This window comes from Coenobita brevimanus, chromosome 106 (genome assembly GCF_032717465.1).
Source record: "Coenobita brevimanus isolate Jiangsu-jjx chromosome 106, ASM3271746v2, whole genome shotgun sequence".
Lineage (NCBI taxonomy): Eukaryota > Metazoa > Arthropoda > Malacostraca > Decapoda > Coenobitidae > Coenobita > Coenobita brevimanus.
Genome location: NC_137059.1, coordinates 3826563 through 3841091, shown reverse-complemented (window position 1 = coordinate 3841091; position 14529 = coordinate 3826563). Strand labels below are relative to the sequence as shown.

The 14529-nt window shown below is 41.9% G+C and overlaps 1 protein-coding gene across 3 annotated transcripts; it reads right to left on the bottom strand.

Moving 5' to 3' along the window:
• Positions 1 to 1410: 1410 nt before the first annotated feature.
• On the bottom strand, positions 1411 to 13189 carry LOC145416529 (SET domain-containing protein SmydA-8-like). Of its 3 annotated transcripts, none has more exons than XM_080285494.1 (9): positions 13074 to 13189; positions 9867 to 10047; positions 9619 to 9724; positions 7466 to 7605; positions 5908 to 6405; positions 5431 to 5593; positions 4153 to 4423; positions 3694 to 3809; positions 1411 to 2758 (listed from the first exon to the last, which is right to left on the bottom strand). In XM_080285494.1, exons 2-9 carry the CDS (start codon positions 10004 to 10006, stop codon positions 2624 to 2626), a joined length of 1569 nt encoding a protein of 522 aa, XP_080141620.1. In that variant the 5' UTR covers positions 10007 to 10047; positions 13074 to 13189; the 3' UTR covers positions 1411 to 2623. The 3 variants fall into 3 exon arrangements, with proteins under 3 accessions (XP_080141620.1, XP_080141618.1, XP_080141619.1); XM_080285492.1 differs by lacking the exon at positions 13074 to 13189 and adding an exon at positions 12689 to 12779; XM_080285493.1 differs by lacking the exon at positions 13074 to 13189 and adding an exon at positions 12586 to 12716.
• Positions 13190 to 14529: the final 1340 nt, after the last annotated feature.

The window sequence follows — 14529 nt, the reverse complement described above, 5'->3', positions numbered from 1 at the left end:
TATTCCTCCACCTCATCCTCGGTCTTCCCCTCCCACTCTTTCCCCCCCACATCGCTCACACGCAGTCTCCCAGTCGATCACTCATTCTCCTTTCTCTCCCAATAATCAGATTTTTTCGTCAGTACAGTTACATCAGCACCACACCATTTCTTAATTTTTATCATATTTATAAAGACGATTTGGCACAGCTGAAGGAAATCGTAGCTACCAATGGACGAACGAACAATATCCTCTCTTACCTTTGTTCATCTGAGGAAGTTGGCGATGCTGTTTACACTCTATTGTATCACTGAGAAAATATAGACCCAGAGCTCTTGCGTCCTCCCCCTCTCGCGGCTAGAGGGTGACTGACAGGATTCGAAGCTTCTATGGTTCACTGAGCTCCAGTTCGAGATAAATGAATGGTTTTTTGATTATGCTTAGTGTTTATCTTTCATTCTGACTATACCTTTTTCACCTTAACTTGGCCTAAATCTGACATCTCAGCATTTTGAATATTGATTTATAACACACACACACACACACACACACACACACACACACACACACACACACACACACACACACACAGTCATAATCTCTCTCTCTCTCTCTCTCTCTCTCTCTCTCTCTCTCTCTTTCTCTAACTCGCTTCCACCCTACTCTACAACCCAACCCCAGGCTTTCTCGGTCTTCTTCAGTTCCAGCTTCAATTCCCAAAAGAAAATGGGAAAATAAAACAATTTTTCCTTTATTGACTTATTATTCCATTGTCGTCCTGAATGATTTTATTTTTTAATCATAACTATATTCAAATTACTAAAAAAATTCTGAATATTTTAAAATCATATTAAGAAGAAGAAAGAGGAGGAGGAAGAAGAAGAAGAAAGAGGAGGAGGAAGAAGAAGAAGAAAGAGGAGGAGGAAGAAGAAGAAGAAAGAGGAGGAGGAAGAAGAAGAAGAAAGAGGAGGAGGAAGGAGAAGAAAGAAGAGGAGGAAGAGGAGGAGGAGGAGGAGGAAGAAAAAGAAGAAGAAAGAGGAGGAGGAGGAGGAGGAAGATGAAGAAGAATGTTAAAAAATCGAGTTATAATTGATCTAAGCCTTTATGATATGCCAAATGTCCCTCACACCCAATCCCTACACCCAATCCCTCACACACCCAATCCCTACACTCAATCCCTACACCCAATCCCTCACACCCAATGCCTACACACCCAATCCCTACACCCAATCCATGCAGCCAATCCCTACACCCAATCCCTACACCCAATCCTTACACACCCAATCCCTACACCCAATCCCTGCAGCCAATCCCTACACCCAATCCCTACACCCAATCCTTACACACCCAATCCCTACACCCAATCCCCACACTACTTTTGACTGACTCTGTATTTTGACGCATTTGAGGAAATGCTAAAAAAAGGACACATAAATTTTTAACTTTTACTGAAATTCCTCACCTGAAAAAATTATCCAAAAAAAAAAAAAAAAATTAATGGAATAAAAATATTAATATAAAGGTATCGAAAAATTTATGTCCATTGAAGGTAAGGCAGAATTTTGAAAAAGGTGTGATTTTTTTTTTTTTTTTTTTTTTTGACTCCGAAAAAAGCAAAAATTTTGGCCCAAAAAATGCAATATACTTTTTTCCTCTGAATTAGTCCCTTCAATTCAGTGATGCAATTTTATCTTTTATTTTCACTTCCTTCAGACGATTTTTTTTTTTTTATTAAGATTTTTGTGGTGATGAGGGGGTTAATGAAGAGTGTATTTAACCCCTTCAGTTCTTGAAATCCCTCCTAAGCTGAGCGAAATCGTCTGAAAGGAGCCGAAATTAAATGAAAAAAGTCACCGTACTGAAGGGGTCCATTATCAGAGACTAGGGCATATAAATCCTCCTCCTGCGCCTCCTCTCTTTCTCTTCCTCTTCCTCCTCTTCCTCCTCCTCCTCCTCCTCCTCTTCTTCTTCTTTTTCTTCTTCTTCTTCTTTTTCTTCTTCTTCTTCTTCTCCTCCTCCTTTTCCTCCTCCTCTTCCTCCTCCCTCTCTTCCTCATCATCATCATCATCATCATCTTCAAATTTCACTCTTCCTCCAAATCTCTTCCTCCATCTCCTTCTCGTAAACTTCCTCCTCCTCCTTCTGCTCGTAATCTTTCCCTTCCTCTTCTTTCTTGCCTTCCAGCTGGTCTTCCTCTTCCTTCATCTCTTGCTTCTTCTCCTCTTACTGCTTGTGCTCATAATTATCCTTCTCCTTTACTTCCTCCTCCTCCTTATGCTCGTAATCTTCTCCTTCCTCCTCCTCCTTATGCTCGTAATCTTCTCCTTCCTCCTCCTCCTCCTCCTCTTCCTTATCCTCCAACTCGCCATCATCTTCCTCCTCCTCCTCCTCCTCCTTCTCTTCCATATCCTCCAACTCGCCATCATCTTCCTCCTCCTCCTGCTCCTCCTCTTCCGTATCCTCCAATTCCTCCTCCTCCTCCTTCTCTTCTTTATCCTGCAACTCGTCAACATCTTCTTCTTCCTCCTCCTCTTCCTTATCCTCCAACTCATCATCTTCCTCATCCCCCATATCCTCCAACTCCTCCTCTTCCTCTTCCTCCTCCTCTTCCTCGTCATCAGTTTCCTCTCCCCCCTTCTCCATCTCACCGCATTTTGGCAACTTGTGCCGTAACCTCTGCCAGTTCCGATTCAGCCTGCAAACCTATGTGGTATTCTTGCTGTAGAGGCGATTCCCTTTGAAGTATTCTGCTGGCTTCTCTCAGTGCATCCTCACACTCCTGAAAATTACCAAAAAATTCATCACCCACTACACTTTTTTATTTTGTTTAATGCAAGAAAAAAGGAACCAAAGGCCACAAGCCCGCAGACCGTTCCTTCCATGAAAAAAACAAAACAAAAACAATACAAACGAAGAGCCAAATTCAAGGTCCGTTCATTTCGAGATGCCTGGACACACTGCGTTTGAAAGACTGGAGATCACCGGAAGTAGGAAATACAGACAGAGGGATACAGTTCCAGAGTTGACCCGTTGCATAAATGAAGGACTGGGAGTAATGGTTAACTCTTGCATTAACGTTTATCCCTGCACTGCTTTCTTCCCTTAGTATATTGGCAGAGAAAAATACTGTGGCTCTACATCCTTTCCACAGCACTTCTTCGTGACTTGCACCATTTTGTTCTGTTAATCTGTTGCTACACTTCAGTATTCAAGCTAGAGGGATACCAATTTTAAGCCAAGATAGAGTAAAAGGAGTAGTATAGCACCCCTCTCGTCGTCGGAGCAACTCTTTCTCTGTTTTCTCTTCCAGGTGACACGATAAAATTCATCTAAGTGAGTCATAGGAGCCAAAGAGAGTTAATATGCTCACTAAATTTCCTAGAATTGATCTTTACCTTGAGAATTGTCTTACCTAAACCTACCTTGATCATAGTCATACTTAGACCATCTACCTTGAGCATAATCTTACCTAAACCTTTCTACCTTGAGCATAATCTTACCTAAACCTCCTGCCTTGATCACAGTCTTACCTAAACCTCCTTACCTTGATCATAGTCATACTTAGACTATCTACCTTGAGCATAGTCTTACCTAAACCTCCTACTTTGATCACAGTCTTGTCTACATCCTCTTCCTTGAGCATAGTCTTACATACAGGCCTACACTTCCTTAGCATAGTCTTAACAGAGGGGAAAGGGGTCTTGAACTTCCTACCTTCAGCACTGTCTTGGCCTGTTCAGTGTACTTCAGTTTCTTGGGCTGCCTGCGGTGCTTCTCTCTGCATGAAGCCTGAAGTTCGTAGAGAAGAAGCCCTCGCAGCCGTGTCTCTCCTGGAATAAAAAGAGAAGGTTTATTGTCACACCTGTCCAGTACAAGAAATCATAAACTCCTCTGATACAATAGCCGTGGCTCTCCTAGGAAAAAAAAAAAAAGAAGATTTATTTTTACACCTATGAACTGCAGGAAGGTCATAAACTCTCTCTCTCTCTCTCTCTCTCTCTCTCTCTCTCTCTCTCTCTCTCTCTCTCTCTCTCACTCTAAACTCCTCTAATACAATAGCCGTGTCTCTCCTAGGAAAAAAAAGAAGATTTATTTTTACACCTATCCCCTAAAGGAAGGTCATAAACACTCACTCTCTCTCTCTCTCTCTCTCTCTCTCTCTCTCTCTCTCACCTGGGCAGAAGACGGTAGCGAGTTTCAGGACCTCTCGACACAGCGCCTCCTTCCTCTCGAGTTGTTCCTTGGCCAGTTCCTTGAGGTCGGGCTGCTTGGGTCCTCCGGTGCGGCCATACATCTGTGCAAGGGCCAGCTTCACGTCGCTCCGGTAGTAGTGGTTTTCGCTAAGTCTGTTTGCTGTCGATTTCAGGAAGGCTTCAGAGGCGGAGAGAGGCAGGTCCTTCAGGGTCACTAGCTTCTCCCCTGTGCCCTTCAGGTACGACGAGACCTGAGGGAGAGAGCTTATCATCATCATCATCATCATCATCATCATCATCATCATCATTTCCATCTTTATCATCTTATTCATTACTATCATTGTCTCTTTCTCCTCCTCCTCCTCCTCATCGTTATCATCATCATCATCATCTTCATCATCATTATTATCATCTTCATATTCATTATTACTATCATCATTATCATCACTTTCATTTTCTTCATCATCATCATCATTATTATCGTCATTGCCTCTTCCTCCTCCTCCCCCTTCTCCTCCTCCTTCTCCCCTTTCTCCTCCTCCTCCTTCTCCTCCTCCTCCTCATCACCATCTTGTCTTTCGCCTCTGTTTTTATTTTCATTTTATTTTTGATGCTGCCAAACCATTTTCATCACTATAATCTGTTTCACCTAGTCTAGTCATCCATAACCTCTTCCTGCTCCGTTGATGGTCAGATGTAGTCAGATTGGTGGATAAATTTTACTAGCAACCAAGGAGACTCATTCCTGCCTCGTAACTAAGACCTATCACATTTCACGCAACCCTGACGAAGAATTTAAGTTATATAAGTGGCATAGTTCTCTCACACGCAAAAAAAAATAAATAAATAAATAAATGAAAAAATAAAAAAAATAGAGGGATGCTTCTCGAGGCTCTATTTGACTCTATTCAGTCTTTCTAGAGCTTTATATAAAAATCGTCTATCTATCTATCTATTGCCAGACGCCTTAAACCCGTAAGAGGTGGCTACAAACAAATCGCCTCCATGTCGCCATGTCCCCCGCCATTTCACTGCCCTGCTCCCAGCTCACCCCCCCCCCTCTCTCATATACCTCTTCACTCCATCCCTCCATCTCATCCTTGGCCTTCCCCTCCCTCTCCCCCCCCTCCACCTCACTCACACACACTCTCCTCGTCAGTCTCTCACTCTCCTTCCTCTCCACATGGCCAAACCACCTCAATGTGTTTCTCTCACATAAAAATCGTCTGGGAAAATAATGCAAAGACGAGAACGATACCTGTTCCTCAGTGAGCCTGCCTGGACAGGTGGAACACTGCCAGAATTGGATGTCCTGCGGGGAGGGTGAAGGGAGGACAGCTTGACTCCCACACTGGCAGCATCTCAGACTGCTCAGGTGCGTCCCTAGCTCAGAGGGGTCCTTGCAGCGGGTGCAGGTACATCTGGGGAAAGGTTCAGGTTGGATTATAACTCATTTGGACGATATGTAATGTGTTTATTGTTGTCAGGTATTGTCGGGAGTTTTTATTACTGCTATGCTTTTGTTATTTTTATTATTATTATTATTATTATTAATACTACTACTACTACTGCTACTACTACTACTATTACTACTACTACTACAACTACTTCTGCTACTACTATTAGTTTTTTTCGACTGGAGGTACAGCTATCTATCTGCCGTGCACTACTTTGGATCCGTGTAGATGATGATGATGATGATGATGATGATGATGATAAACAACTTCTTACACACCTGAAGAACTTGGTAGTAAGGAGGTGCATCTCTCTATTCGCCGTGCCCCACATCGGATCCGTGTAGGAGGTGGTGATGTGGCTGCCTTTAGGGATCTTCACCGCTGCCCTGATCACGATATTAAACTCCTGGTCAAAGGTGCGGGTGGAATTAGGGATGCAGTTGTGTTCCAGCATACACGCCTTCCCGTATAACCCCACCACGTTGGGTCCAGGGATCTCGAAGCCATTCACGTCAATAATACCGCAGACGGTGTGGATTTCTTCGTCCGTGAAGCAGGTGGTGTTAAGGTATTTGTTGATGAAGTCCACGATATTTTTCTGGTTGTGCTCCTGGATCTCTGCGATGGACTGGCGCTCCTTCAAGTGGGACTCCATGGACCACAGTGCGTTCCACCTGGCCTTGTCCTTTTCCTTGAGCCACAAGCACCTGAGTGGCGTGATGCACTCGTACATCTCGTTGACCTGCATGAACTTCTTAACCTCTACTTTGGAACCTCTGAAGGAGGAGAGAAATGTCTTAAGTTTATCCTCATTAACAGTAAGAAGCTCATTCAGTCAGTCAAATTTGCTAAGTCACAGTCTTCCAAAGCAATTAATTTTCTTAAGACCCAGGTTCGTACTCTCGTAGGTTAAGGAAGTTCCCTAACACTTCTTCCTTAGCGACTTATGTTTGAATATGGCTAGTTGATATACTTTTGTACGTTACTGATGCAGAGTATAACGATTTGGGTTTCAAGCGCCAAAACACCAATAGCCAAATGAAGGTTAAAGCTCAACAACCTGCAGTGACGTAATTTCACGGCTGCAGTGATGGTTAGTGTACATCAATTAAATGTTCTTGATGAGTTCTGTTTACTCATGGTAAAATAAAAAAAATCACAAATATTTTATGACATCCTAAAAAAAAAATAGGTATACCTACTTTTTTGACCCACACAAAATATTAATGTACGACGATAATAGTTTAACAGAAAAAGCTATCCTATGAAAGCAGTAAACTGTAAAATTTTTATTAGCCTATTCTTATTAATTCTTAAATTAATTTCTAAATCTTGAAATTTAAGATTTTTGTAAGACGTACTTTTGAAAATGTTATGTGTAATAGAAACATGGACATTACTTTAGCATACCTTTATATAATGAACACTCACCAATCTAAAAAGACCAAATTAATTTCTCTCGACTTCTCTTCACACCAATGGATGTTATACGACTATGTAGGTAGTTCGAGTGTGCATTATGGTCTTTCAAACCCCAAGAGTTCTCAAAAGTTTTCCTCACATTCTCTGCTCCAACTTTTTCAAAGCACTTTCCTGAACATTCACAGGGAGGTCCAATCACACGTGCATCCATCTGTTGCTTCGTCATCCTTCTCACATACGAACTTGTTACGAACTTTTGCATGTTACTACTTTGGCACTAAAACCAAACTATTAACTATATAAGCTAATCACATACCTTCACATGTCACTGCTCCTGCACTAACATATCACCATTAATGAAATACACATGTCACCACTTCGACACCAATACCTGACCGTCTGTACTGAACCCACCTGTTCCTTGAGATGTGGCACTCGGGCAGGTGCATGGGGGACTGAAGACATTGGGGTCCACACAAAGGCCAGCCGCAGAGGACGCATTTGTACGACCCATTGACAGGTGTAAAGCATCCTAGACACACAGCCACCGTCACCTGTAGAAACGACACTTCATTAACAGTAATTTATGTATACAACAGGTCAACTCTGGGACTATTTCCTGTCTGTATTTCCCCTCTGTTATCTTTCATTAACAGTTCTACATGTACAAAGCAGATCAACTCTGGGACTGTCTTCCTCTGTCTGTAATTCCTCTCTGTTTTCTTTCATTAACAGTCGTTCATGTATGCAACAGGTCAACTATGAGACTGGCGTCCTCTGAATTTCCTATAGTTTATGACCTCTTGTTTCAAACGCAGTATGTCCAGGCATCTCGAAAGGAATGGATCTTGATTTAACTCTCTGTTGTTTTTCATTAACAGTCTTTCAGGTATGCAACAGGTCAATTCTGGGATTGTCTTCCTCTGAATTACCTACTGTCTATGATCTCTTTTTCAAATGCAGTGTGTCCAGGCATCTCGAAAGGAAGGGATCTTGAATCTGGCTCTCCGTTATCTTGTTTTTATTTTATCTTGGAGGGAACAGTGTTGCGGGCATCTGGCCTTTGGTTCCTTTTTCCTTGCATTAAAAAAAAAAAAAAAATCTCAGGCTCCTGCTACTCATGCTCACCTGGATTAAACCTTGAATACACCTTTACCTGACACATAAGATCTCATTAACACTCGTCGGTTACGGAAGCTCCCTAACACCTCTTCCTTACCAATTTATTTTTGCGTATGACTATATTTTGTACGTTATTTAGGCAAAGTATGGTGATAGCAGAATGACTTAAGTAACACACAAGACGGTAAGAAGCAAAATAAATCGCTTAGGAGGAGGTGTTAGGGCGCTTCCATAACCAGCAAGAATACACCTTTACTGTTCACATTCTCATTAATTCTCAGGCTCCCATGACTCCCTCTCAGCCGAATAAAATCGTCTGGTTTTAAGTGATCTAGATTTTTAAAGGCGTTTTGACCGAGAGGGATTATGGTGGAAATATCAACTCCACTGAAGACGGTTTTTTCACGTCCTTCCAGCCACTCCATGCGATTTTACTCAGCACAGATGATTTCTTTTACCCTCACGGGGCCGGAACTATTCTCACGGGTCCGGAACTATTCTCACGGGTCCGGAACTATTCTCACGGGTCCGGAACTATTCTCACGGGTCCGGAACTATTCTCACGGGTCCGGAACTATTCTCACGGGTCCGGAACTATTCTCACGGGGACCGGAACTATTCTCACGGGGCCGGAACTATTGTCACGGGGACCGGAACTATTCTCACGGGGCGGGAACTATTCTCACGGGTATGGGCAGGGCTTTTTCTAACACTCAATAAATCCATCCTAAGCTGAGTAAAATCGTCTTGAGGCTGAAAAAAAAAAAATAATAATCTGGCTGAAGAGTAGTTGGTATTGATTCCTTTATTGTTGAGTGAGAGAGAGTGTAAGTGAGTGAGGGAGTGTGAGTGAGAATTGAGTATGGGAGAGTGAGAGTGAGTGTGAGTGAGTGATAGAGTGTGAGTGATAATTGAGTATGGGAGAGTGAGAGTGAGAGTGAGAGTGAGTGAGAGTGAGAACTGAGTATGAGAGAGTGAGAGTGAGCGTGTGAGTGAGTGAGAGTGAGCGAGAGTGAGAATTGAGTATGTGAGAGAGTGAGAGTGGGACTGAGTGTGAGTGTAAGAGTGAGAATGAGAGTGTGAGAGAGTAAGAGTGAGTGAGAGTGAGACTGAGTGATAGTGAGAGTGAATCAGAAGTGAAAATTAGAGTGAGAGTGAGTGAGAACTGAGTCTAAATATAAGAATGATGTCCCGAGAAAAGTGAGTGAGAGTGAGTGAGTGTGAGTGAGAGAGAGTACCTGGGAGGAAGAGTAAGAGAGAGTGAGAGAGTAGAAGTGAGTGAATGTGTGAGTGAAAGAGAACTAAGAATAAAAATGGGTGTATATGAATGAATGAATGAAAGTGACTAAGTATGAATATATGAGAGAGAGAGAGAGAGAGAGAGAGAGAGAGAGAGAGAGAGAGAGAGAGAGAGAGAGAGAGAGAGACAGAGTGTATCTGCTTACCTGTCGCGGTCCTAAAACAATGGGCAGATCTTTCATAATTATTTCACCTGGATTGATATCTCTAGTAGCCTCCAGGTAGCGACCCAATTGCTCACTCTCACATATCCTGCAAAAAATATAATAATAATAATAATAATAATAACAACAGAATAATATGCAAAAATGAGAATATTTGAGCTAAGGGTAATAAGCTATAGTACAGGAAGTAAATTAAGGAGAGAACACGTAACATCTTAGTTCACACGTACCTGTAAGGACTGCAGTTTGGTTTGTGTTCCTTCCAGTGCTCCTTTTGGTGTTCCTTGCCACAGTAGGCGGTGTTGTGGCACCTACCGCACCACTGGCTCGCCTCTCCACCACACACCGCACACACACCACCACCACCCATCGCCACCACACTCACCGTTACCCCTGTTCTTCACGTAGTTCCTAAAATCAGTGTAATACGTAAGGAAGGGAAGACAACAAAGGAGTAAGGGATGGAAGGATACTCTGCCTTTAAATATGGAAAGCAAAACAGCAAAAAAAATACGAGAAGGAAGGATACTGTCGTGAAATGTAGACTGCGAGACACTGTACTCATAAATGATTATCGGTAAACTTTTGCACATGCCTGTAATTACTCTTTTGTTCAGTCTAACGCCATACGATTTTACTCAGCTGAGGAATGACCCCTGAGAGTTCAAAAGCAGCGTCTGAACACTCTTGGGCCCGTATCGCCTCGTCCTTGGCGATTTATTTTTGAGTGCTGGTTAATTTCCATTTATATGTTATTTGTACGGACCATGGCGATATTGGAAGGATTCATACTGTATAACACAGAAGAGGACAGTAAGGTGTAATAGGCAAAATAAATCGGTTAGAAAGAGGTGTCAGGGAGCTTCCTTAGCACCGAGGAGACCGTTAGTAATAGTAGTAGTAGTAGACGTAGTAGTAATAGTAGTAGCAGTAGTAGCAGTAGTAGTAGTAGTAGTAGTAGTAGTAGTAGTAGTAGTAGTAGTTGTTGTTGTTGTTATTACCCCAGGCTCATCTGAATGTGAACCCGGTAGACTGCAGGCTGAAACTACTCTCATACAGTCCACCATCCTCCTTTTGGGGGATGGGGAGGGGACTGAGGGACCTTTGTATAACCAGGCAGTGGAGCCACACGGTCATATCAGTGCCACCACGTGAAGGCGTCCCTCTCCAGCACATCAGCACCTCTCTCTCTCTGCTAAAAAAAAAATCCCAACTCAAAAAAAATATATATATATATATAGATAAAATCGCTTGAAAATAGTAAAAATATAAAAAATCACGTCATTGGATTGAAGGGGTAAAATTAATTCTTCAGGCTCTTCACCATCAAAAATCCATCCTAATTTTAATATAATTTTTGGTCTAACAGCCTTATTAAAGAGAGAGAGAGAGAGAGAGAGAGAGAGAGAAAGTAAACAGTGCCTCCAGACCTCTTACTCTTTACACACAAATAGTTACATGATTCATAAACGCTTCCACAGCTCTCTCTCTCTCTCTCTCTCTCTCTCTCTCTCTCTCTCACACACACACACACACACACACGCACACACACACACATACACACGTGGCCTCCATACATCTCTATATATGTGCTGGCAAGGCAAAATTTCACAAGCAAACTTACAATTAATTTCTTGTAACTCTGATTTTTAAATGTAACAAAAAAAAAAAAAAAAAAACGGTGCACAGACTCCTCATATCCCTTGTTCCTCCTACGAAAAGAAATCTTAGTTACCAGATTAAAATTATCGTAAGTTTGGCTGTGTCTGTTATTTGGAGGACGAACAAGGGTAGGAGAGAGAAAAATATCCCTGTGTTCTTGATCTTGTCTGGTAATAGATCATAATTCTATCTATCTACCTGTCTATCTATCTATCCGTCTATCTATCTATCTATCTACAGCCAGACGCCTTAATCCCGTAAGAGGTGGCCACAAACAAATCGTCTCCATTTCACCCTGTCCCCTGCCATTTCTCTGTCCTTCCTCCCCAGCTCACACCCCCCCCTCTCTCATATACCTCTCCACTCCATCCCTCTACCTCATCCTCGGTCTTCCCCTCCGTCTCTCATATACCTCTCCATTTCATCCCTCCATCTCGTCCTCGGTGGCTTCATTAACACTCTCTGGCTTTGCTGACCCACCCAGCTGAATAAAATCGTCTGGTTTTAGTTGAAATTAAATAAAAAATGAGGCTTTAACGTATAGAGTTAAGATATTATTTTTTGACACATTCTTGTCAGTTATGGAAGCTCCCTAACACCTCTTCCATACCGATTTATTTTTGGACATGGTTGGTTAGTATCTTGTTTATGTATGTGGATCCTCCCTAACATCTCTCTCTTACCGATTTATTTTTTGGACATGGTTGGTTAGTATCTTTTTGTACGTTATTTATGTAGAGTATGGTGATTATGGAAAGACTATGTAACGTAGAAAAGGACAATAAGGTGTAATAAACAGCATAAATCGCTCAGGAAAAGGTGTTAAGGAGCCTCCTCAATCGACGAGAATACGGGTCACTGTGTTGTAATGTCGGGAGGAATTTGATGCAGCCGGAGTTCATGAAAATTCCCAGATCACGAAAATAATAATAATAATAATAATAATAATAATAATAATAACTGAACTCCCTCACATTCTTTTTGTCACACTGCACATTTTTTTCACATATTCTTTTTAAATTCCAAATATTTTTCACGTTCCACCTTGAAGTTATTTATTTATTTATTTATTTATTTTCATAATCTCGTAGCCGTTCGTGCATTTGTGAATTTTATTTCGGCCAACACAAAAGGGTATTTTTTTTTTTTCGAGTTATCTCTATTTTTTTTTTTTCCATTGTTAACACACTTTGGAATAAAATTTTAGCATACTTAGACGATTTTTCCTCTCAAGGCGATTTCCAATAAGGTTTGTGTCTAGGAAAATAAATTGCCACTATAACTCACTTAAGATGACCTGTGTGATAATATTTCCGTGGCTCTTTAAGCGGTGAGGAACAGGACAAATACACTTTGTTATGGTTTACGGAAGATGGGTGTGTTTGTGTACCTGTGGAGAGGGTGTCAGTGTAGCTGGTGAGTGTACCCCCACCACCACACCGGCACACACACTCCCACTCACACACACTCACGCACACGCAAACACCGACCACCATCCCTCGCGCCAAAATAGAACTAGCGAGGCCATGTGTGGGTAGTCTTAGTGCTGCCCTCTGTAGGCTAGTCTCGTAATTTTAAAAGCATAAGGAATGTGTGGTAATCATATTTAAAGAAGATAATTATATGGTAAAGACTGCACGAGTGATAATAGCTTTCTTTCTTTGGTATAAATTATAGTGAAGCGTCTAAATTAATAAACATTGCATGGGAAAGAGCTGAGTTTTGTAAATATTGCATAGCCTGAGAAGGGAAGATGAAGTATAACCATTGCTTACCTTCACGCTTCTCTTTCTACCCCTCCTTTTCTCACCCTCCTCTTTTTATCTCCTGCTCTTCACCCTCTTCTTTCCATCCCCCTCCATTCACCCTCCTCTTTTTATCCCCCTCCCCCCTCCTTCACGTCTCTCTACCAAACTGTACCCAAACAAGGACTATATGTTTGCCAGGAATTTGTCAGACTGTGTGGTTTTGTTGGCTCTTGACGCATGGCCTGGACGTCACCTGGTTTACATAGATTATAGCTTAGAGGAAGGTCAGATCTCAGCGTCTAGATTTTATGTCACGTACTGCAATCAGAGTTTATACCGTATATCTATCTATGTATGTATCTAAATCTATATCTGTATCTATATATTGTGTATCCAACGGTGGACATAAGCTAAAAACTCCTTTCCCAAACCATACTCTTCACAGGCACGTCAAAAAAGTCGACCATGAGGACATGAATGCATACTACCTAATAGTTCATGGCGCATACATCTTCGACAAGGTGTGTTTCCTGGGGGCACTAATTTAAAACTCACCACTGTATCTTTATCTACAGGTTTTCCATATACTGGTTGATTTAATGACGTGTGTAAAGAACTGGGAATACTGAGATATAGTGTTCTTCCAGCTGGTAATATTTTCGAAATAGAGTGCATGGAAGCGACAGACAGTATCTTAACCATTCTCCATTACTGCCAGGAATTCCCTCGACTGAAATAAAGTGTCTAATTTGCATAAAACGTCTAGATATTAATGACAGCAAAAAGGTATCTACCCTTCACTAACAGGTCCATCTACCCCTTCACAAACACAGGTCCTTCTTAACTTGAATATAATCGATGGGAGGCAGACTGAGGAGAAAGAAAAATGCCTTGTAGTAAAAGCTTTTCACCACGGGATCTCATCCTTCGCTACGAGATCTCATCCTTCGCTACGAGATCTCTTCCTTCGCTACGAGATCTCATCCTTCGCTACGAGATCTCATCCTTCGCTACGAGATCACATTCTTCGCTACGAGATCTCTTCCTTCACCTCGAGCTCTCTTCCTTAAGCTGAATAAAATCACCTGAAGGGATCAAAATCTAAGAAACTCTTGCTTCGACAGTACATATACTAAGATTGGAAGGATACGGAGATTTTCATGGTTCCTGCTCAAGATGACACGCAAAATCTTGAAGAATTTAAAAATCTGTGTGTGATCTTACTCCCCAGCAAAGAAACCAACAGATGATAGATAGCGAGAGCCAAGTAACAGGGATTTGCGAACTGGGGTAAAAGATGCAGCCTTTATTACCCTCTCCCTAGCCACAGACCCTCTCAGGTTGAATAAGGTTGTGAGATAGTAACTTAAATGAAACCTAAATCACTGTGTGGAAAGGGTTAAGGAAGGGATGTGAGAGGGACCACTGGTATGTCCTTGCCTGCAGGGGGTTCGCTAATTAATTTCTGTACTTATTGATCTGT

Coding starts and splice junctions, on each gene's coding strand:
- LOC145416529 (XM_080285494.1), bottom strand. CDS start 10,006: ATGGGTGGTGGTGGTGTGTGTGCGGTGTGTGGTGGAGAGGCGAGCCAG. Junction 4,424..5,430: donor GCAGGCTCACTGAGGAACAG/GTATCGTTCTCG, acceptor TCTCTCCCTCAG/GTCTCGTCGTACCTGAAGGG. Junction 3,810..4,152: donor CGCTACCGTCTTCTGCCCAG/GTGAGAGAGAGA, acceptor TTTTTATTCCAG/GAGAGACACGGCTGCGAGGG.